Source organism: Falco cherrug, chromosome 3 (genome assembly GCF_023634085.1).
Source record: "Falco cherrug isolate bFalChe1 chromosome 3, bFalChe1.pri, whole genome shotgun sequence".
Taxonomy (NCBI): Eukaryota; Metazoa; Chordata; class Aves; order Falconiformes; family Falconidae; genus Falco; species Falco cherrug.
In genome coordinates this window covers 30,425,997-30,448,799 of record NC_073699.1, presented here as the reverse complement: position 1 = coordinate 30,448,799, position 22,803 = coordinate 30,425,997, and the positions used below count along the sequence as shown (strand labels likewise).

The following is a 22,803-nucleotide window of genomic DNA, read 5'->3' as shown; positions in this document are numbered from 1 at the left end:
AGGTATCACTGAAAGTTTATCTGAGGGGATGAGTGTTCAGATCTGTTAGTCATTACTGATTGCCACTCCTCAAAATACCACCCAGCTGAAGTTTTACTTAGTAAATTAGTTACGTTTTATTTTTCATGGATCTCAGCTAAATCAACTTTAATAATTACAAGGTCATTTTGTATACATTTCAATTTGGAAATGTTTGGTATTTCTATAGATGTAGTTTTGCTAATGAAAGTAGTTTTGAAATATACTGTGTTACATTCAGCCCAACAGTTTTTTCTTAAGTAATTTAGCACAATGGGGTGTGTTTCTAGTAGTACTGTCTACTAATGCCGTCCAGGTTTTTTCCCAACAAGATTCATGCCTGACTTCAAAATACATAAGTGAGTCTTGTCAGACTGGGATCCAAATCGTTATATTCAGATGAAAAGGACTCAATACCATGGCTCTAGTTTTGACTTGTTTTAAGGAAAATAAAATAGCAGTCATTTTACCCTTCTCCCTTCTCTGTCCTTCCCCTCACATACACAGACATATTCTTAGGGGTTTTTTTCTGAAATTATCTTTCTTTCCCCTTGCTCTGCTCCCACAAATAATATCTTAGCATTATCTTTGTATTAGAACTGTGCTGGAATATTTCATCTTATATGAGTAAAAATAATTAATAATTAGATATACCACTAAGATAATAAGATGGAAAGTAGTTGTCAGGATATCTGTATCCCATTAGAACTGGAATTTTGTTTCTGCTCAATTTGGCTTGCATTCAACGTCCTCCGATTTTGAAAGACTAAGCAACCCTAGCATATTCCTATGCTTATGAATAAAGCCATATTGTAGGCTGTGCATGAATAAATCCAGGCAGTCATTTTTATTGTCATCAAAGAGCATTTTTATTCTATGCCCACAAATATTCTTGGTAATCTATGAAAGAGGCCTCTGAGTTAACAAGTGAGAACAGGCAGCTTTCTCACCCCTTGCCTTGGCAGAAGTACATGATTAGCATTCATCAGCAGTCACAAGTGGACTCATGTAAAGGCTTGCCTACAGACAGATGTTTTTCCAATTGAGTCTTTGATTGGCCCACTTGTACTTGTGCAGTATGACATGACCTTTAATTACACAGTCAAATACTACGTTTCCACCGAGCATTTGCCTCATTCAGTGCACAAGACGGATGAGAGCGCACTGGGAATTGAATTGGGTTGGGAAATAAGGGAGGTTACTGATTAGGGGTCTCTCAACTTAGTGAAATGAGCATTCTTGCCATGTTTAATCTTTCAAGCCAGGCAGACAAATGGGCAACTAGTTACTTCACAGGTCTGTTCATAACCATGGGAACGGAAGAACAGGAGCAGACATGCTGACTGAAGCCACAGGTCTACCTAACATGGTGTCCTGTCTCTGACAGCAGTCAAAATGTGATGCATATGAAAATGTTTAAGGACAAGACAATAGTACCTTAAGGCATCCCCCCAACTGCCATGCTTTTTTGGCTCAGGGTTTTCCTAATCTGGAGGGATCTTTAATGTCAGTATTGAACCTCAGCTGATTTCTCTTCACCAGCATCCCGTTAAGCCCTTTAAAGCCCTTTAATCTTTTGCTTTATGCTGCCTTCTGCAGCAAGGCTCACAGCTCACCTCTCCCTGCTTGTCTTAAGCCTGTCATGTGAATGGTCAGTCCCTGTCCATTCTCATCATGCAACTCATGCATATGTCTCATATTCTTTCAAAAAAAGGTTGCTAAGCAGAAGCCAGAGGATATACCCAGGGTCCCAGGAGGCTTGTAGCATGCCCAGAAGGCAGCCAGCCTTCACTTCGGCTGTTATCTGTGATAGCTTGGCCTGCCTGCCTGTGCAATTGTCAGATATAGACACACTGTGTGGTATTTCTGCTTCACTGGAAAAAAAAAGACTGCTGATGGGTGGAAAGTGTATGAGTGGTCTTTTGGCCAGGTTGAGTGCCACTGTAGACAGCAGGATTTTCTCTCTGATGCAGCTACAGAATTTCTGTGTGATGCTGAGGTAGTCCAAGATGAGACTTTTCCCAGATGTCCATTAATTATGCATTTGAAATCATGGGGTTTGATTTGCAGAAGTGCTGAGCAGTCACAGCTGCAGTTGACGTCATTGAGAGCTGTACTTTGTACATGCAAAGTGCTGCTTAATGCCAAGTTCCCTGAAAAATCAGTCCCTTCACATCTTGTATCAGCCACTGCAATTAACAGATGCTTTTGACCCAAATTTCTTTGTGTTCTGTTTTCCCTTTTTGTAATGGAGGACTGATTCCACCCTGCCTCACTGGAGTGTCCAATTTCTAAATTCTCAGGGACCACCACAAAAAGAAGCACAGTGCAGCCTGTTCAAATAGTAACTATGTAATTCAGAGGGCACTTCCAGCCTGTGTGGGGTTTGAGCTTAAAATCTCAACAACAGTGACAAAACAGGGTACAGCACAAGTATCTACCCATTCCACTGCCATTGGTCATGCTGGGCACTGATTTCCCTCCAAAAAATAAATAATCTACTGATCATTTAACAGACAGCTTTTCTTACTTACTTGAGGCTGAATTTATATTGCCCAAGTAGCCCTAGTTCTGACATCTCCTATTTTTCCTGTATTTTCCCAGTGTTTGTCTTTGTTTAGACAGCATGTTTGAGACATCGGGTCAACCTGAACCAGTTTGCATTTTGAAATTATTGTAAAGTATTTTTGTTTGCATTTTGCCTTCCAGAAAATACTTGCAACAACAAACGCCTGGACCTCGTCTTCATCATTGACAGCTCTCGCAGTGTACGTCCTTATGACTTTGAAAAAGTAAAGGAGTTCATTTTAACCATCTTGCAGTTCCTGGACATCAGTACTGATGCCACCCGCGTAGGTCTGATTCAGTATGGCAGCACAGTCAAACATGAGTTTTCACTGAAGACATTCAGGAGGAAGCAGGATATTGAAAGAGCAGTGAAGCGGATGATGCACCTGGCAACTGGCACTATGACTGGACTGGCTATTCAGTATGCAATGAACATTGCATTTTCAGAATCAGAAGGAGCTCGACCTCTGAAGCAGAATGTGCCCCGAATTATCATGATAGTGACCGATGGGAGACCTCAGGATCCAGTGGCAGAGATTGCCACGAAAGCACGTAACTCAGGAATCCTGATTTTTGCCATTGGAGTGGGAAGAGTAGATATGAACACGCTGAAGTCCATTGGGAGTGAACCGCATGAAGAGCATGTGTTCCTGGTTGCTAATTTCAGTCAGATTGAAACACTGACATCTGCCTTCCAGACTAAACTTTGTGGTAAGGTTTTTATCTATGGATCTGAATGCACAGATGAAAGTAAAACACAGGGGGGAAACCTATGCATTATATATTTATTTTTTTTTAACATGGAAGCTTATCTGTCAGAATATATATATTGAAAAAAGGGAGACCAGCCAGACAACATTCAGAACAGCAGTCATACATATGGGGAAAAACGTACTCTACTGCTAAATGCCATAAAATATGATCTGATTCCTGGTGGTCATGAGGAGTGAGGCAAATACACATACCATGATTTTCCTATTCATTGCATAATAGCAATAAATTTACAACCCTCTGCTATTTAAATATTAGATAAGTTGTTTCATCTATTGATTTTTAATGTGACCTCCCTTAGCACTGAAACTTCAAACTGATAAACAGTGTTTTGGTTATTCAAAAAATTCTGTAGAGTTTGTGGATCCCTCTTCCAAAGTTTACATATTAATTCTATGCAAACAATTATCTCCGTGCATGCCTTGTGACTGGAAATGAGACACAGAGACATGGTAGCATTTTTATTCAATCCATTTTAAGTACAGAAAGTTAGGAGAAGCCGTTACAGTGATATTACTCATTCATACAATAAAGTAAATAATGTTTTAATAGGTATTAATTTGCAACAATCACTTCCATCTGTAATTCCCTGATAAGAAGTTACCTTTTACAAATATCATGACATACATAATTTATTTTATTCCAATCTATCTACTTAATATAATTTTTTTTGTTAGTTTTTCCTAAGACAAATATGAAAGATCTTCATACAGATTTGGCATTAAGCTGAGGCATTTTCAGCAGAGTCCAGAAAAAGAATGCATAGTGAGACTGAATGCTTACTCATCTCTAGGGATGCTTTTGCCAGAAAAGAACTGAGGCTTATTGTCAGGATAGTCTGGAGAATTTTCCTTACTTGATCTTTTCCAAAACTGTTTCAAAGAGCAACAGAGCTCCAGCTGAACTGCATCAGCACAGAACACCATCACAGACATTCATCAGATAATAGATTTTTTCCTGTTTCTTCCTTGCCATATAATTAGCTGGCGTAGTAAGATACATAACCAAACATGGATTGAGAGTTTAGATGGAATGAAGAGAAAGTGCTTCAAAACTTCATTTTACTGGATTTTTTTAATTGCATTTTAGAAACAAATCCAGTACAAATACCACTTACTTGTTTTTTTCTGACTAGGCAGTGTCCAGTAAATGTATTAGTGTTTTATAGCTCATTTTTAATCCAAATACATGTGATCCTCAATAAAACCACCCCCACCCCACCCACCCCCACAGATGAAGGAGTATGGAGGTGACAAGGATTGCTGCCGCCTCCTTTTCTCAGGGAATGCTCCAGAACATTTGCTATGTCAGGAATTGAAGGTGAGATCCAAAAATGCACATAAAAACCCAGGCCCAGGTGCAACAGAGAATTTAAGCTGTTAGATTCTTACGGATTTCAACTTAAGGGACTAAATTGCAGATAGGATCCTTAATGTTTTATTGAGTCTGGGCTGTGAAGCAGTGTTCAGCTTGCTGAATTTCAAGGCAGCAATCTAAGCATCCATAGCCTCTGCTTCCTAGAGCGCCTACATTCCTCCCAGGAAATGTGTTTAGTTTTTTTAAGTCCTCCCCAGTGTGGACCGAGAGGCAGTATCATTGTAGCAGAGCTGAACATCTGGACACCTTGTTTATTTGCTAGAGCAATTGAAGGCACCCCTCTGGTCAAGTCTCCTGGCATGTAGTCTGCTGGGTTTCACGCTATGGGAAAAGACCTTGGCACCTAAGCTGTCCTTGTGTCTGTATTGCCCTTATGTCTGTGGGAATGTGTCTTCATGGTTCCTGTGAAGATAAGAGAAAAACCTGGCCAAGTAATGAAGTTCTGTGGGGAAAATATAAAGTAAACCAAATTAACCACTGTTTCCCCATGGATGACAGAAATCACCTGGTGCCTAGCAGCTATATTCTCAGAAGAGTCCATATAAATTGGATGTGCTCCACCCTCTATTAAATCAGACTTTCCCTATAGTTGCTGCCTCTGGCTGTTAAAGATTTAGGGTATCAGAAACAGCAGTTGAAGCCAGGGGATCCCAGGCACCTCTTTTTATTACTGGTCAGCGAGGTAAAAGAGAAGCAAACAATATCCTGGGAAATCAGAGGCGTGAAGAATGAGGCAAGAGTTGAAAACTCAGAAAAAGATAAACAGAAATGGAAACAGAATCCAGGAAAGGAGGTGAAGATTAAATAGAAGAAGAGAGAGAAAGACAAAAGCTGGGATCGGTCAGGAGCAAATGAAGTCTTCTATCATTCTCCTGTAAAGTAGATAGTGGTGCCATCCCCATTTTACACTGGAGGAAGGAAAACAGGGTAAAGACTGTCAAGATCACCCACAAACTTTAAATATTTGACTCGGCAATTCCTGGTCTGATTTTATGGGGCATTTAGCATTTTTAGACCAATATAACATACCAGTCACAGCTCTACAGCCTTCACTTGCAGCTGAGAGAGCCCTGAATTCTTGCAAATCTGGGTCCTGGTGTCTCTAGCTGAATGCATGCAGTGTGAGAGTTGATGCTTCCTTGAAGATACTGATATGGGCTTGCCCCAGGTCAAATAAGGACCCTGTGACATAGACAGAGATAAAATCTAATTCAATATGCTCACATTCACATTCCTTAACTAGGAGATCACCCTTTCTATTACTTCAGTCCCTGGCTGTGTCCACCAAACACCTCCTGGAACAAACGAGGTTGCAGGAATCATACAGACAGCAGCCTCCTTTACCGCAGAAATCTGATGACCAGAGTACCACTGATTCTTTGAAATGAGTGCAACAGAGACATTTTAGAAAAAAGATTATGTGCTAGTATGTCAAAAGATAGGCAACAGATAGTAACAACGTATTCTCAAAAGGGACTGATTTATTGGGATGCCTATCATTGAATGCTTCTTTTTTTAGAACTCTTTTTTTTTCAGTACTCTGTTTTGCAGCCTGATGTTCTTTTGATATGGGAGGATTGACTGTTTTTGAAGCGATGTTGTATAGATTCACATTCTATAGCATTAATACATGGTAAGATTTTCTGATGCTTAAACTCTGAAATGAATATATTTGTCATTTGTCATATTTGAAAGTGATTCTTTGGTCATAACAAGCTGTACCTGCTGCTGAAAGCTAGTGAAATAGAGCCAGGAGGAAACTTCTGTTTAGAAAGTATCAAAGGTCATAAACTTCCTTTTCAGAATGGCAGAAAGATGCGAAGACGAGAAGTCCAAGCAGGTCTGTTGTCACATAAATAAAAGTACTTGAGAAGTTTTATTTTGGCAGAAAATTATGAGATCCAAAAAGCTTATTAAGAGATTTTGGAATTGTGGTGGTTTGTATATTAGTAATAAATCTGTAACTCTGGTAACCATTCCAATGACCAGATACATAGTATGTATCTCAAAGCCATTTTTTTTTCCCCCACAAGTACCACACATACCACGTGTTAAGTTATTTGTCAGGCTTCTGTTGCGGCTGCTAGAAGTTTATTGTTAATATCTACTCCATAAATTTTGAGCTTTGTCTAGCCCAATAAGGAGCACATCAATCTCTAATTGTTGAGCAAAATAATCTTTTTTCAAACAACGTTCTCTGAGAAATAATTCACCTACATATTACAGAAATAACATATAAGCAATGCTCCAGTGGAAAGAGGACATCAAGGATATGTCTTAATTCCAAAATACTGATCTGGAAAAAAGTAGTTCAGCGATGAATTTAGCAGAATGGGCCCACTATTTTTTTCCTTTCTTACTGTCTCAGTCTCTTACATTTTACTACTATTAGAGACATAAAATACAAAGATTAAAAATAGACTCAGAAAGGCATACTCTGCAGTATAGCTCAGCTGAGCTCCCAGATTACTGAATCTTGGAGATGCATGACCTCATCAATGTATTGTTTTATTGTTCCTTAACATTAATAACTAAGCAAGCAAGATTCTTCATCAAGTTGTTTTCTAGTCATTCTTCTTTACTATTGGGCTGTGTAGGGATGTTCTTCATTCAATAAATTGAATGTCCTCTAGAACAGTTTGTATTTAAATTCCACTTATTTTCTAGTTTTGAATGTGGTAGGTTTTGTTTCATTGTCTTCTTGGGACCACCAAGTAATTAGTGTTTCTGAATACTCTATTGTATATTTTTATTTTGTTGATGTCTCCATTCTACATGTAATTTCATGTCCAAAACCATTCCACTAATGTAAACCAGACAGAAAATATCAAATTTCCTACTTTTTAAAGGAATAAATACCTAGTACTGTTTGTTAAGAGTGCGGGGGTTTTGCAGTCTTCTAGGCTTAAGCTTCCATTTTTGTCTTAACTGTCAACCCTTAATTTGAAATATCTACATGACTTCAGTTTAATTTTCTACACCATTTTTTTAATAGTTGTGACCACAAGTAAGTAAGATCAGCAGTTCATAACATTTTACTTACTTTTTTTCAGTGCCCCATATGTGCAGTACAGTTGAGCACCACTGTGATCACTTCTGCATAAACACCCCTGGCTCCTACCTATGCCGATGTAAACAAGGATACATTCTGAATGCTGACCAGAAGACTTGCAGCAGTATGTTATCTTTCTTAACTTTTCTCTTGCATGCTCCCAAAAAGTGCTTAACATCACAGACCCTTTTTGTTGGGCTCATAATGTAGGACTAAACTCAGTATATAATTAATGGTAATCATCAGAAAGGGTCTGAAAAGGTGAAGTCGTAATTCTTTTTCCTGTTTTGTGTAAATGAAGTTCTTACAAACCTTTCTGAAATACATCAAGCTCATTTTTGTACACAGCTCTGCAGAGGTACACTGTAGCTACATAAAATTACATTTTAATTTTACTGGTGTAATAAGTTCAGCAATGAAGCAGCTATCAAAGAAAGAACTGTTTTATCATCTCACATGAAGTGAATCCAACTACTTTAGTAACTTGTCTAGACTGCAACCAGTACTAGATAGTACAAAAAGGTGCAATAAACCCAGTATCAGTGAAATAACTTGCCATTCTGAAAAGCTCTCCCTAACTGCTGCTTGAAGTATAAGGGATTGCCATTGTTCAAAGAATAGTTTTGAAAGTCTTGCTTATGCTCTCATTTCCTCCTTTAAAAGGGTTGACCTTTTCGGTTTTAAGTAATTGGCTTTATTGTTTATAATAACAAACCATATTTCATTTTAATTGTGATCTTTCTAAGCAGTATTTCTTTTATCCATTTTAATGTGCTTCCTAGTAATTAGCAGGAGACTACATTAGGTGTGTATGCCAAATTTATTCCCGCATCCACCATTATTTTAAAGATATTATGTAATACTATTTTTAATTGCTTGTAGAAAATGTACTTGTTAAAAATGTAGTTTCTTATCCCATGACAGTGCATGGATTCAAGTGAAATTTGCCAAACTGATTTTAGCTGGAAGAAAAATTTTGGGAAACGTCTTTTCAAAAAGCTGGAGGAGACAGTCATGGTGAAGGCATAGGATGTACGCTTCACAGCTGATAATTTAGAATTAAGGTGAAGGATGCAGGCTCAAATCCTATCCTTGTGTCTAAACTCACATGTTCCACATCTCAGGAGAGTGCCGTAGAACAGTCAGGTAGCTCGGGACTAACGGGTTCTTACTCTCTCTTGCTTAGTGTTGTATTCTATATCAAAAACTTGATGACCACTGAAGCAGCAAGAGTATGTCAGTTATCGGAGGCAACCCTGCAGCTTGGGGATTAGAGCCCTTACATGTGCAGTGGGACACATGGTTTCAGTCAGAGCCTCAGTAAACAGGAATGGGAACAAAAGAATGTCAGTACCAGAGTGATATGGGCACTCTTGCTGCTGTGTTCAAATGCCTTCAGACTCTTTGGGCTACAGCAGGAAACCGCTTTTGAGCTCTTCACCTCCTATGCTGTTGAGCCATGGGATGAATTACTTTTAGGAATCTCTGTTTTCTAGTTCCTCTCACCAGCATCCTTCACCAGATGTAGACATTTGTCATATGCATGTATGTGAATTATGAGGGAATGTTTTGTGTTAAATGGAACAAACGCTATATTTGTGCTTTTGTTTCCTCAAGAAGATGGAAAAAAAATCAATCCAATCTGGAATATCTCCTAATTATTATTTGGTTTAGCAGCTGAGCTAAGACAAGAATAGTGACAAGAACAATTTTGCACACAGCCTATATTCTCTGCTTCCACATGTTTGCTATAGCTCTTCAGAAAGAGGTTGGTCAGAGTCCCAAATCATGGCTCCAAATACGTAATCAGATTTCAGTAATGTTCTCTAACCTATTCTTTTCATTGTGTCTCTCTTAAAATGCTTCTCATTTAAAACTTTTGTATCCTTTAAACCTTTCTTTTAAGTCTTCCTCATACTATTAATTTTCTTACAGATTTTTTTGGAAAGAATTCTTCTACTTTCAAGTTTCTGGAAAATTATGTGAAATTCAAAATTTATCTTTTTTTTTTTTTTTAATTTCCTCTCAAACATTGTCCCCATCCTCACCCCAACATCAGTTTTGACAAATGAATTTTTTTATTCTGGGTCAATTAAAAATAAATCTTTCTTTATCATGTCATCTTCTTTTTTATTGTGTTACATTTCCATAATTTTTATCAGCCAGTAGTTCAGCTTTTATACACAAATTACAGATTAATTTCCAAGAAAGTCTTGGAATTGTGTGTAGCTTTCCTACTGCTGACCCACGCACAATTGCCCACAACATGTTCCCTCTTTACCGTTTTTCGAAGCCCATTGCTGCATTGCTTTACTTTTAGCTATGACTCAGTCTTACATTAGGTTTTCCTCACTTACCTGTTACTCAAGATTTGCTTGACTGTGTATTTGCTTTGATCATCAATCTAATGATACTAGATTGCAGTCTGCTAAATATGAAAGGGAGTCATTCAGTGTTAGTAACCTACTTCTAATGGACTTTTTTTCTACATCAGCAAACTATAAACTGATTTTAGCAATTAGCACTGGGAATCTAATATTGAGAGCCATCAAACTGGCCTTAAATGTGCTGGGATGGTGCAAATCATTGGTGAAGGAGGGAGATTGTATGGTAGCAGTCTAGATAAGGTCAGACCATTGTCTAAAAACTCCCCAGAGAAGTAACAGAATTCATGAGGAAAGGGGACCGAGCCTGGACAGCTTATTTCTGGAGGTAAGGGCAAATGTGGCAATAGAAAACCTCGCAGTCTGTGACCACTTTAATTACCTTCATTGGCCACTGATTGTCCACAAGTGCACAGAGACAACATGTTCCTCAATCTCTAAATAAAATAAATCTTCATCATTTTTATGTTTAGTGCAATACATGATCAACATGAACCACATGTGTTTATCTAAGGTTTGGATCTATTTGTCAGCTCTTCCATGAACAAATAGTTTCCTTACATATATATTGTAACACTTTCTAAATTAAACAATGCAGAAAAGATGAATGGTATGTATTTAAAATTATAGTGTCTCTTCATTCTGCTGTACCTAAAGTTATACTTTTTTTTTCATTCTTCTATTCCCTTTTTGTAATGTTGTGAGAGTACACTATATCAGTATTCAGCTCTTGTGAGCCCTTAATGAAATGGCTTCAGTCAGCAATGAATTGACAGCTTTGCCTCAGGCTGAAAAAGGGTGCCCTCGGGCTGAAAAAGGGTGCATTTCTCTTTTGAATATAGGTTTTTTCCTTGATATGTTTCATTATAATATAATTTCTAAAAAGATGATTTCCTTGCATTGAAGGAAGAAAATCTGCCATACTTGTGATTTGTTGCTTTCCACATGAAAAGAAAAAAATAAAAAAGCAACTTGGCTATCTTTGAGAACAAAACTAGGGAAAAAAGAATTCTTTCATTTAACTTGAAATATTCTTATATTTATTTCATTAAGATGGTTTTGCATGCATGAAAAAGATGCTCCTTTCACATACTCTGGTCTGACTTTTCTAGAGAGTAGTTGTGTCAGATAACGGCTATTTACTCATTTGTTTAACTTGATCTCTTCCTTTCTTCTCTAGAGTTGTTCGAATCTTACATTAATATATGTAAGCTGGAAATGTAGCTGAAACAAGCTGGAAAATTATCTATCTGTGGGTGTTTATACTGGAACAAGAGAGTTAAACAACTGTTTATGCTGTTCATCATGCCGTTTGATATGAAGCAGACAGCTATAAAAGAAAATTTTTATTTGTTTGGCTAGTTTCCTCAAACATGTTCCAAAAGCCTTTTTTGTAGCTCTAAATGATCATTATGTGTTGAGGAGTCTTTGGGCTTGATCCTGAGCACACAAAGTACTTTGCTTTCCAGAGATTTCACTTGGGAAACTTGGGGTTCTCAGAAAGCTCTAGCTATTGGAAAAAAAAGCGCAATGTGCTTCATTCGTCCAGGTGCTGAACTGACCTCATTTGTCATAATAATTTTTCTAATGAGGTCTTTTGCTTGGGAGGGCTAACTTGCTATGGTATTTTGCACAAAACTGAAAAATTATAAAACTCGGAAATGTAATATCCCCAATTCTTTTGGTGTTGTGTTTTCCTTTTCTTTCCCTTTCCAACCTTGTCATCATTTATCTGGGAGAGTTATGCAAAAAAGAAGAAAAAAAAGACACAAATAAACAGTTGTTGGGTTTTTTTTTCGAAAAAAAAAACCAACCCTGAAGAATGCCCTTCAAACTTTTTATAGAAACATACAGTCAAGCAACTCTGCTAGGCACCATTGGCCAATCAACAGTCATTGCCTTCAGCTGAAGGAATGAGCTCCTCAGCTTTAAGTGATTGTTCCTGCTGGTATAAGACTTTCACTGTTTGACAGAACATTGGCATGATGCGTTTTAAAATTAGCTCATCTCTGAAGAGCTGTTCATAGCTTCCTTTTTTTTTTTTGCTTTTGATCTATAGTCTACCTGTGCATTATAGAAGGTCAAAGAATTTAATATTCGTGCAATTATGTTTTGTAGCTCAGGACCTTTGTGCTGTGGAGAAACACGCCTGTGAGCAGATTTGTGTGAACACACCTGGGTCTTACGTCTGTCAGTGTTATGAAGGGTATGAGCTTGACACAAATGGGAAGAATTGTGTTGGTAAGTATGAGTTTAGCAATTCATATTTATCTCTTCACACAAACCGAAGGGAAATTCAATATAAATTAATATCCAGTTTAGTCATAGGCAATGATGGGAAGCTGTCTTCTCCTATATGAGTGGTAGATAAGGAAGAATACATATTGGCATGTTCATAGGCCTTTACTGATAATGAATGGTGAGTTGGGAAAATTGTTCCACTTAATTTCACACAGAATATAACATCGCTGTTTTGAAACAACAGACCAGATGTTTTATTCTAGGTCCATGTAGGTGGCCAGCAGTGTACTGGCATGATATATGTGGCCATTAAAAATAAACAAAGCCTGACAAACACAGTAGCTCCTCTTCAGACAGAAGTTATACTTGAAAGTGGACTATTTCTTGTCATTTCTCACTTGGTTTTATCGTCATGCCAGGAGAGATTTTAAACTCTTTTGGGGAAGGTGGCTTTAAGGGAAGTTTAGCCCCCCTTAAAAACCCATCCACTATGTGCCTTTGATTTTCGCTAAGGGCAGTAAAGAAGCAAACATCAGCTCTAAGAATTACAACTCAAAACAGTGAGTGTGGAAATGCAGTATAATGATTTTTTAACATCAAACATACTTCCCTCTCTGTTACCACCTAAGTATCTTATTCTTCTTTCCTGTTTATACAGAGTAAATACTTTCAGTATAATCTTTTTCACTAGCCTATTAGCCTTCTCGTAAATTTTTCATCCCATGGTACGTTTTGGGAAAATACTGCCTTCTGGTATCCACTACAAAAAACCCCTAGTGAGTCCTTGAAAAAAACCTGCCTTATTCGTTAGGTATTCTCTTCAGGCAAAAAATTGCATGATTAATTTCAAATATATGCTGAAATCCCATGGAAGTGAATCCAAGTGAATTCCTGGCCCCAAATCTGCTACAGGCCACCATAATGCTTTTGTCCAACAGCTTACTGTAGTCATTTTAAACAGCTCTTGACATAATATAATTGTATCTTATTACCTTCACAGAGCTACGATAATCCTATTTTGAGATGCAAAATGCATGACGGATTATGGAACTGAACTTTCTGCATGTAGTTTCACATGGGACACACAAATGAGGTTTTGAGATTTTTTTAGACCTAATATAACATATGAAGTTTTGAGGAACATTCACTTGGTACTTTTCAGGAATGTTTTCCTTACTTCTAGCTTCATGATCTCAGTATAGGAGTGTTTAAATTTCTCAACACAATTTATCCTCAGCATAATTTGGCTATTAATATACCATTTTAAGAAACTTCTTTTTGAAGTTGAATTATTTTGAAAATTCAGCAAATAATGACTATTTAGTTAAAAATGCTTCTTAAATGTTCCAGCCGAAATTTCTACATCACACACTCTACAGAAGTTCATCCAATAACTTTAGCATTTATTCCTCAAGACCTTTACCTGTGTTAGGATAAAGCATATATTTCTTTGCTATTGATTTGACTATATCCTGAGACAGAAAATCTGTGACTTCTGTTGGTAGGTTCTTTCATCCCCAGTTCTTTTCTACCATATATTCTAAACAGAATATTAATGCATAATGTCATCAGCTGTGGTTACTATTTTCTCTCTATTAAGTTAAAGGGTCCTTTACAGCCCAAGATATTTTAACTAGGAAGGTAGCTACCATAGCATCATAGGGATAAAAATAAATCTTGGTGAAATTCTTCCTATGTCAAACCTCATATTATCCTCTATAATAAATACAAAGTCTATTTTTCTTACCAAAAGCTTCAAAATATTTCTATGCCATTTATTAAATATCTTACAGTGGCACTTGTTTTTTGCCTGTTAATTTCTTTGCAAATTCTGGAGGGTGCTTTTTGGAGGTGTGATACATCTTTAATATTTTTTCTACCTCTTGACTCTCTTAGGCATGGAGAGATACAGGCCTATTATAAGCTCTATTGATGATTTTTGAAGCTTTCATGTTCTCAATTCTTTTCAGTTATTTTCAAAATTCAGTTCATGCAAGGGTTCACTGTTATCTTGCATTTTATAGTGTGTTTCCTGTCCACTTGGTTTCTATTCATTTATACCTAGTTTAGCAAAAAAACCATGAACTCATGCTATTCATACCCCTGCAATAGCTATATCAGTTGTGATTTTAAAGCACATTATTAGCACTTCTATCTTTCAATTTTCTTTTGATTTATTTGACCATTTAACTTTTTCATTTCTTACTGATGCATGTGAATGTTTCAGTGTATATTTATTATGTTTTACCCATGCAGAACTTAGCCTGTCTACATTTCCTGAACAGAAAAAGATTGGGTAGTTTGTGGGTTTGGTGGTAATTTGTCTGCAAATTCTATTAGCTCTCAGTCTCTAGAATTTGACTTTTCATATTTGAACAATTTGAGGTTTTTGAGGAATATGCTACTACCAAGGATGTACAGCTTCTGCAGATGTGGTCACCAATGAATAATCGTCCTTGCTGGAAAATCTTGTAAGGGAGTACTGAATCAGGAGTGATAACTCTCAGTTTTCATTACTTTAAAGCTAATTAACCATTCCTTTACGTGAAGTATTTGTTATCAAATGAGCAGGATCAGAACAAAGATCTTGATGTACACATGTGCCAGAGAACACTGAGTACAACAGTTTTGCAAAAAGCAGTGACTTTATTAAGGTTACTCTGTCCTCTTAATTCAGAGAATGAAGAGGGAATTTCAGTAGGATATATACATCATGGTTCTCTCAAAGAACCAAAGGTTTCCCTCTAAGATGTGGTTTCCCTCTAAGATATCTAAGACTTCTAAAATTTTAACTCCAGAAAAAGTAAATGAGAAAGTGCAGAAAACTTATTTCACAGGCAGGTTTATCAAGTTCTCTTCCTTCTTTCTGATGGGCTAATGTCACTGGTTAAGGATCAAAGGCAATACTAATTGTTTTATTGACATGTGTCAGCTAGTTACATGAATGGCAATAATTAAATAAAATCTCACAACCAGCAGCTCACAATGTATCCATTCAAAGTGATCACTGAATGGCCAACCACTCTGTTTGCAACACACCGTTTATGAACAAATTTGTAGACTCAACAGTATTTGAAACTGTCTGCTCAATGATATGTACGGGTGGCAGAGCACTATCACTTCCCATTTTTAAACAGCTTTCCACATTAACTGCCCTCTTTTCACATGAACAAAATCCAGTCAAAGTTTGGTGGTAATGAGCTGTTCTTTGTCCATCATGCTGCTGGACACTCAGTCTCTCCACCTTCTTGGTGTTGCTGGACATGCTGTCCCCTCTTTCCTAGGCTGGTGCTAGACTGTCTCCATCCTGCTGCAGCTGTTGGGCTTTGGGACCTCTTCTCCTGGCAGTGGTTTGGCTGCTGGCACCTCTCTGCAGCCCTGGCACCACTAGATTTTTTTTGGCTGCTTTCTAGGTTCTTATGAGTCTTCCATGAGTCTGCTCTACTCTTACCCCATCTTCAGTTTCATCTTCCTTATGCCTTTACTTATTGTCACCTTTTCTTCCTACCCTTTTCTTCTACTCTTCTCCTTAACTTACTTTGTTCTCCTAAGCCTGAATAACCCTATAAACAGCATAGGAGTAAAACAGCAATCCAAAAGAAAGGTGACCCATGCTGTCCACAGTTCAGAGAAGGCAGTGTAAACACCCAAAGTGCAGAACTGGTAACTAGAAGTAAAAGATGGTTTTCATCATTTACCAACTAATACCAAGCAAGAAAAACAGGATGGAACGAACACAGGCAGATGACAGCTGAATTAATTGCTTGCTCACTAAAAAGGTCATTCATTTATCCTTTAGAAAAGTTTCTTATTGAGATAGCCATGGTCTAACATTAAAAACAGTGAGATCTCTAAGTGTTCACATTCTAGTGTATATCCATGACTCTACAGAAATATGAAAATAATAACACTAAAAAAATAGGAAAATATTATTCTGCTTTGATCTTATACAAACTGTGTATATTTTCTGCATACCAACCAAAGCATTACAGTATTTCAATTTAAAAAATATAGATGTATAATTTTTATCAGTCTTTTCAGGAAGATTTAACTTCATGGACAACTTACTACTGGCTGACTGGAATGCTGTTGACAAATTTCCCTTCTAAGCAAATACCACCAAAATGAAACATGAGGCTAAAAGTGAAATGAATTTATAGGTCAATTACTAGTGCCAGTCTACAAGGCTAAGATGGCCTGGAATTATGGCAGTTTGTATACAAAAAATATTGAAGAAAGGGAATTATACTTACTTCCATAACCAACTGTCAAGAGAATGTTCTCTCTTCTGAACTTTTTTAGTGGAAAGGTATTATTTAAATAGATATGCTCATTATTCTTACAGGCCAGCAGACCTACTTCTGTGAGTAAGAGGTCCCCAGAAGGCTGTAAATGGAAAAAAGCAAGCTGGAAAAATTATTTATTTCATTAGGTTTTTTTTCCTTTCTCTCCACAGTACATTAGCAGCTGCATAGACATAAGAAGGTACAGTTCCTCCCTGAAGAGTTTGTCATCTGAAAGTGCTTAGGGTCATAGTTGCTCAGATGTTAATAACAAATCATTCTAAAACCTGTTTAGTTGTCTCTCAAGCAACACAGCTGCTAAAAGGGCTGGAAGGCATGTCCTGTGAGGAATGTCTAAGGACTCTGGATTTGTCTAGTTTGGAGAAAAGGAGGCTGCAGGACAACCTCATTGCTCTCCACAGCCTCCTGAGGAGGGGAGGTGGAGAGAGAGGTATTGATCTCCTCTCCTTGCTATCTAGTGATAGGATGTATGGGAACGGTTCAAAGCTGTGCCAAGGGAGGACTGAACTGGGCATTAGGAAGCATTTCTTTACTGAGAGGGTGGTCAAACACTGGAACAGGCTTCCTAGAGAGCTGGTTGATACCCCAAGCCTGTCAGTGTCTGAGGCATTTGGGCAATGCCCTTAACAACATGCTTTAACTTTGGGTCAGTGCTGAATTGGTCAAGCAGTTGGACTAAACAGTCATTTTAGGTCCCTTCCAACTGTAACCACTTCACTTCACTTCTCAGCTTTGTAATCATTAGTTGGGCAGTTACAGGTATTGTGATAGAAATGCATTTCATTAGGGTTTAAATGCAGAGGAGGAGTTGACTTTATGGAACTATCCATATGGGCTGTTTCCCAGGTATGATGCTAGATAGAAAAAAATTATATATTCTTTGACCTACTTATTTCTTAATGTGTCTTGTAAAACACTTGAAAATGTGCATGTGGTTGGAATTAAGAGGAAAGCTGACTAATTATATGACACATCATATCCTTGAAATATATATTCAGTAAATAAGTTTTTATATGAAGCTATTCAGCCTGGAACAGGAAGGTGCTTGCCAGGAAAATGGTCTCACATAGTAGCCAGCAAGTAGTCTAATTTGACGTGATTCAACACAAATATTCTGAAGGGTTAAAAGAAGCTCTTTCAAAGTAAAAAAATGGCTTGTCCACTTTTCTGACTAGATGTTCTGCAGAAAGAATCAAGTGAAATTGCCTAATGTGGACCTGACAGCTCTTTGGTGACAGAACACCTGATTTGTGACTTATCTTTAATTTTTTCTAAGACTTTGTGAAGAAGTAGCTTAACCTGGAAATAAATAATTAAATAATTAATTGTAAATGACTGGACTTATGAAATAAGTGACAGGACTGGCTATGATACTTTATTTCTCTCATACAAAAGGTGTCGTATAAGCAAAATATCAGTGGTAAATATCAGCCTGAAGCTCTCAGACTTCATAGCTGCAGCTGCTTTGTACAGGATGAATCTGGAGCACACTGGAGGGAATGAATGTACTGTGACAGTCCTTGGTGTAGAAGGTATTGCCATGGGTCTCCTATATACTCAGGCTATAGGAACAGGTCTTGAGAACCTTGAGAAGCTGGGAGGGAACTAAGGAAAAGCAGAGGGATTCCAGGATGGGGACTGGAGAGACAGAAGACAGAACTAAATCAAACAAACTTTGCTACATGCTGGTCTACATTGTGAAGATCTGGATAGAGTTAATGACTGAGGCAGTAAATGAAAATGTGTTGAGAAGACTTCTGACAATCTGAGAGCTCATAAGGTTCAGAGGGTAGGAGAAATGATCCAGGGCTCTAATCAAATCTGATTCACCAACTGGTATTGAAAGTGCACTATTTTTTGCAGAAAGGCTCTTCAGGGCAGAAATTAGGTAAGCTTTTCCTTTTTTTATAGCTACTGTGTTTAACTAGAACAATAATACCTATGTATAATAGTTTTAATTTTGTTTTTCTAATTGTACATGCTGGTCTTGTTCTTTTTCAGTTGTAGACTACTGTACTTTGGATAACCAAGGTTGCCAACATGAATGTGTTAACACTGAGGACTCCTACTACTGTAGATGCCATCCAGGGTTCATTTTAAATCCAGACCAAAGAACCTGCAGAAGTAAGTTGTGATAAGTTTTAATTATGAACATTTTGTACTTCCATCTTCCATTTCTTAACAGCAATACTCTTGTTGGTCCTGGGAACACTGAATTACGCATCAGGTATAGAAAATGTTGGAGTACCTTGGAAGCCAAAGATCTTGAAAGCAATGCAAATTGGTTTTGGGGGTAGTTTGGCTTTTGGGGGGAGAGGCTAATGGTAGGGGTCCCTTCTATGAACAGGAAGCTTTTAACATGAAAACAGGCTCCATTTCAACAGTAAAAGCCCAAAGCTTTGCTTGCACGGTCTGTTTGATTATCCAGATTTTTCAGTTAGAATATCATCTCCCTAGCTGGGTAAACAAACAAGTCTGTACAAGACAATTTATAATCAGCTTCATTTGTAAGACAAGCTAAAATTAAATAGAGTAATTCCACAATCAGAGGAAATATTGCAGCCTATTTTCCCATGGATTTTTCTCAAGAGTGAGTTCTTTGATAGTGTGCCAAAGCTCTGGCAACATCAGTATCTTCTACCAAGTTTCCATGTTTCCAGCAGGTTATAGTAACTTCATGGCTTTTCCTGTTCGTTGTTTGTCAAATTTGAGCTAATAAGCTCAAAAATTACCAGAGTTAGGAGTGGATATAAAGCAGAAGGGTAATGACAGACCAGAAAATACTCTTGCCAAGGCTTCCCGTAATTGGGAGAAGTAGCTAAAAACTCCACAGTGTTTAATCTCATAACTCACTTTCAGGAAATTTGAAGGTAAAACCTTAATGTACATTCTTAGTTACCTTTCTTCATAAATATGGTTTAACCCCAGCTGGCAACTAAGCACCACACAGCCACTCTCTCACCTTCTCCCAGTGGGACAGGGGAGAGAATTGCAAGAGTAAAAGTGAGGAAGCTTGTGGGTTGAGATAAAGACAGTTCAATAGATACATCAAAAGCCACACACACAAGCAAAGCAAAACAAGGAATTCATTCACCCCTTCCCATGGGCAGGCAGGTGTTCAGCCATCTCCAGGAAAGCAGGGCTTCAACACATATAACGCTTACTTGGGAAGACAAAGCTCTATAACTCCAAATGTCCCCTCTTCCTTTTTTCTTCCCGCAGCTTCATATGCTGACCATGAGGTCATGTGGTATGGGATACACCTTTGGTCAGCTGGTGTCAGCTGTCCCGGCTGTGTCCCCTCCCAGCTTCTTGTGCACCCCTAGCCTGCTCGCTGGTGGGCTGGGGTGAGAAGCAGAAAAAGCCTTGGCTCTGGCTAAGCACCGCTCAGCAATGACTAAAACATCCCTGAATTATCAACACTATTATCAACACTGTTTCCAGCACAAATCCAAAACATAGTCCCATACTAGCTACTATGAAGAAAACTAACTCTACCCCAGCCAAAACCGGCACAGAGCCTTGATAAAGAAATGTTGCTATTGTGTCTGTAAGCAGACAAACTCCAGTAGTTTTAGGTGAATGGCACTGCTGATGCTGGTGGAGAATTTAGCCCATATTACTGAACAATGTGTTCAAACATTATTTCTCAAATAATGCATCAATATAGCACAGCATTTCAGTGCTTTATACAGCCTTGAGGGCATTTCCGTCTTTATGATGAGAGACTGTGTTAACCTGTCAACTGTATTATGTATTATACTTGGTAATTATTTCACTTAAATTTAACATTTAGAAAGAAAGTATCTAATCCAGGCTGTACATCTGGTCTTATGATCAAGGGAGAGACATATGCTTCTAGAAGGCGATTGCTCCACAGCTCTGACACAAATTTATGGAAGTGCCTGTTTTCCTTGACTATGCAGGAAGCCTGTATGACTTGCCAGAGCAGACACCTAATTTTCAGATGGTCAGAGTAAGGGGAGGTGAATTTCCTGCCTCCCCAGGGGCCAGAGTACAGTTTGTACTGGTTCACTTTGCTTGTAGATTGTATGAACTTGCCCATTTGTCAAGCATCTGTCAGCTAAGGGCTAGCTAAATTCTCTTATACTTCCATATGTACTTCCACATCCATATATTATTGAAATCTTACTATAGCATAAGTGCTTTCCACTGTCCAAGCACAAATTTTTGTTAATTTATTCTATTGAAGAATGTGGATTTTAAGCACTGTTTTCTCCCTGAGTTTGAACCTAACAAAGACCTTAAAACAGCATACACATTTTATATGTCCTGAGTGGTTTTTTAGCTTATGGTCTAGCTGTACGAATTACTTTAACCTACTTAAACTGACGATCCACAGCATGCTGGAAGCTGAGAGAGTGTTCTGGGAAAGTAGTATTTCAGGCTTGTCCTGTCTCTATCCTCTGATTTAGGGATCTATTGCTTGAGACAGCACATTGGGCTGTATAGACTGTCAGTCTGACCATGTGCTGCTGTCTTTATGCTGGAAACACAAAAACTTCCAAATGCTGGTTGGACAGGATCTCTGGAAGTCATCTACTCAAGCCTCCTCTTCAAAGTGGAACTGCCACAAACTGTGGATCAAGTCAGCTATGGTTTTGTCCAGTTTGAGTCTCAAAAAGTTCCAGTGGAGAGTCCACAGCCTCTCTGGGCAACCTGTTCCACTGCTGCACTCTCCCTCTAGTGAATAACATTCTCCTCATGTCCAATGCCAATCACCCAAGCCACAAGTGGTGACCATTGTTCCTTGTTACACCATCTGGCACTAGCAAGAAGGGTTTAGCTCCATCATTTTTGTAATGACCTACAAGAACGAATTGTAAGATGCAGTTAGAGACCTTCCTTTTCACTGAACTCAGTAAGACCGGATTCCTCAAGTTCTGTGCACAAGTCTGGTGTACTATGTCCCAGCAGTAGGTCTCTGCTGAGCCCTCTTCAGTTTATTCTCCAACTGGGGGGAGAAGGGAAGGGATTGTTCCAGAACTGGACAAAGTATGTCAAGTGCAGTCTCCAGCTAAGCCTGGCAATAGCCCTCGTTGATCCAGAACCTGACCTGCAGACTGACTTCCTAGCTTGACCATGGCCTTGCCCTGGCATTGTGAACCTGCCCAGCGATCACTTGGCTCTGTCGGACCCTGGCTGCCCTCACCAGGAGTGGCCTTACCTCATCTTGACATGCAGGCTGGCTTCCTGGCTTGACCTCAGACCTGCCTCAGCAGTGTGTACTTGTCTGATGATCTGGACTTCTGGTTAAAGCTGGCTACCATTTCCAGGCCTGCCCTGCTCACCTTGCTTGGGTACTGCAGGGCGGTACCTGTCTGACGAGGCCCCTGCCCAGCTCAGCTGTATTGTTGCCCTTGGCTCCTGGCTCTACTTCCCTATGGGATCAGCTGGTCACTTCCCAGTCTGTGCAAACTGTGGGGTATTTGCCATCCAGGTGCAGAACTTCACGATTCTTCTTTCTGGACTTCATAAGACATCTTCTGGTCCAAATATCAAGTTCACCTTCGTCGGTATTTAAGTTCTGCTGTTTGCTTTCAGTCACTGTCCATAAATTAGTGTCACCCACAGATTTGCTGAGGGTGTGCTTTGTGTCATCACCTATGTCACTGATGAAGATGTTTAGCAATGTGACGCCCAGTGTTGTTCCCTGTGGTGCTCTGGTCATTATTAGCAACCAGCCAGACACAAAGTCATTGATCACTATCCTTTGAGGCTGGTGGCCTGGGCAAATTTTCACCCCACCTAACCCTTCCTTCTTCCAGCCTATACTTCCTCAGCTTCCAAATGAGAATGCTTTGAGAGGCAGCATCAATAGCTTTACTAGTGCAAAGGTGTGTTGCATCCACTGATCCTCCCTTGTCCACAGATGCAGTCATTTCATCGTTGAAGGTGAAGGGGTTGGTCAAGCATGGTTTGCCCTTTGTAAATCCATATTGACTCTTCCAGATAATCTTCTTGCCCTTCATATATTTGGAAATTGATTCTGAGAAGATGTGCTCCATGATACTGGGACTGAGATGATGCAGATTGGTCTATGGTTCCTTGGGTCTTTCTTCTTGCC

At 38.7% G+C, this 22,803-nt stretch overlaps 1 protein-coding gene across 7 annotated transcripts in view; it reads left to right on the top strand.

Moving 5' to 3' along the window:
• The window catches only part of MATN2 (matrilin 2), a 76,063-nt gene that overhangs the window by 20,709 nt on the left and 32,551 nt on the right, over positions 1-22,803 (top strand). For all 7 annotated transcript variants that reach the window (XM_055704967.1, XM_055704972.1, XM_055704970.1 and 4 more), the window contains exons 3-6: positions 2,728-3,297; positions 7,788-7,910; positions 12,289-12,411; positions 18,717-18,839. In XM_055704967.1, coding sequence (XP_055560942.1) covers positions 2,728-3,297; positions 7,788-7,910; positions 12,289-12,411; positions 18,717-18,839 — 939 coding nt within the window. The remainder of the gene's footprint in view (positions 1-2,727; positions 3,298-7,787; positions 7,911-12,288; positions 12,412-18,716; positions 18,840-22,803) is intronic.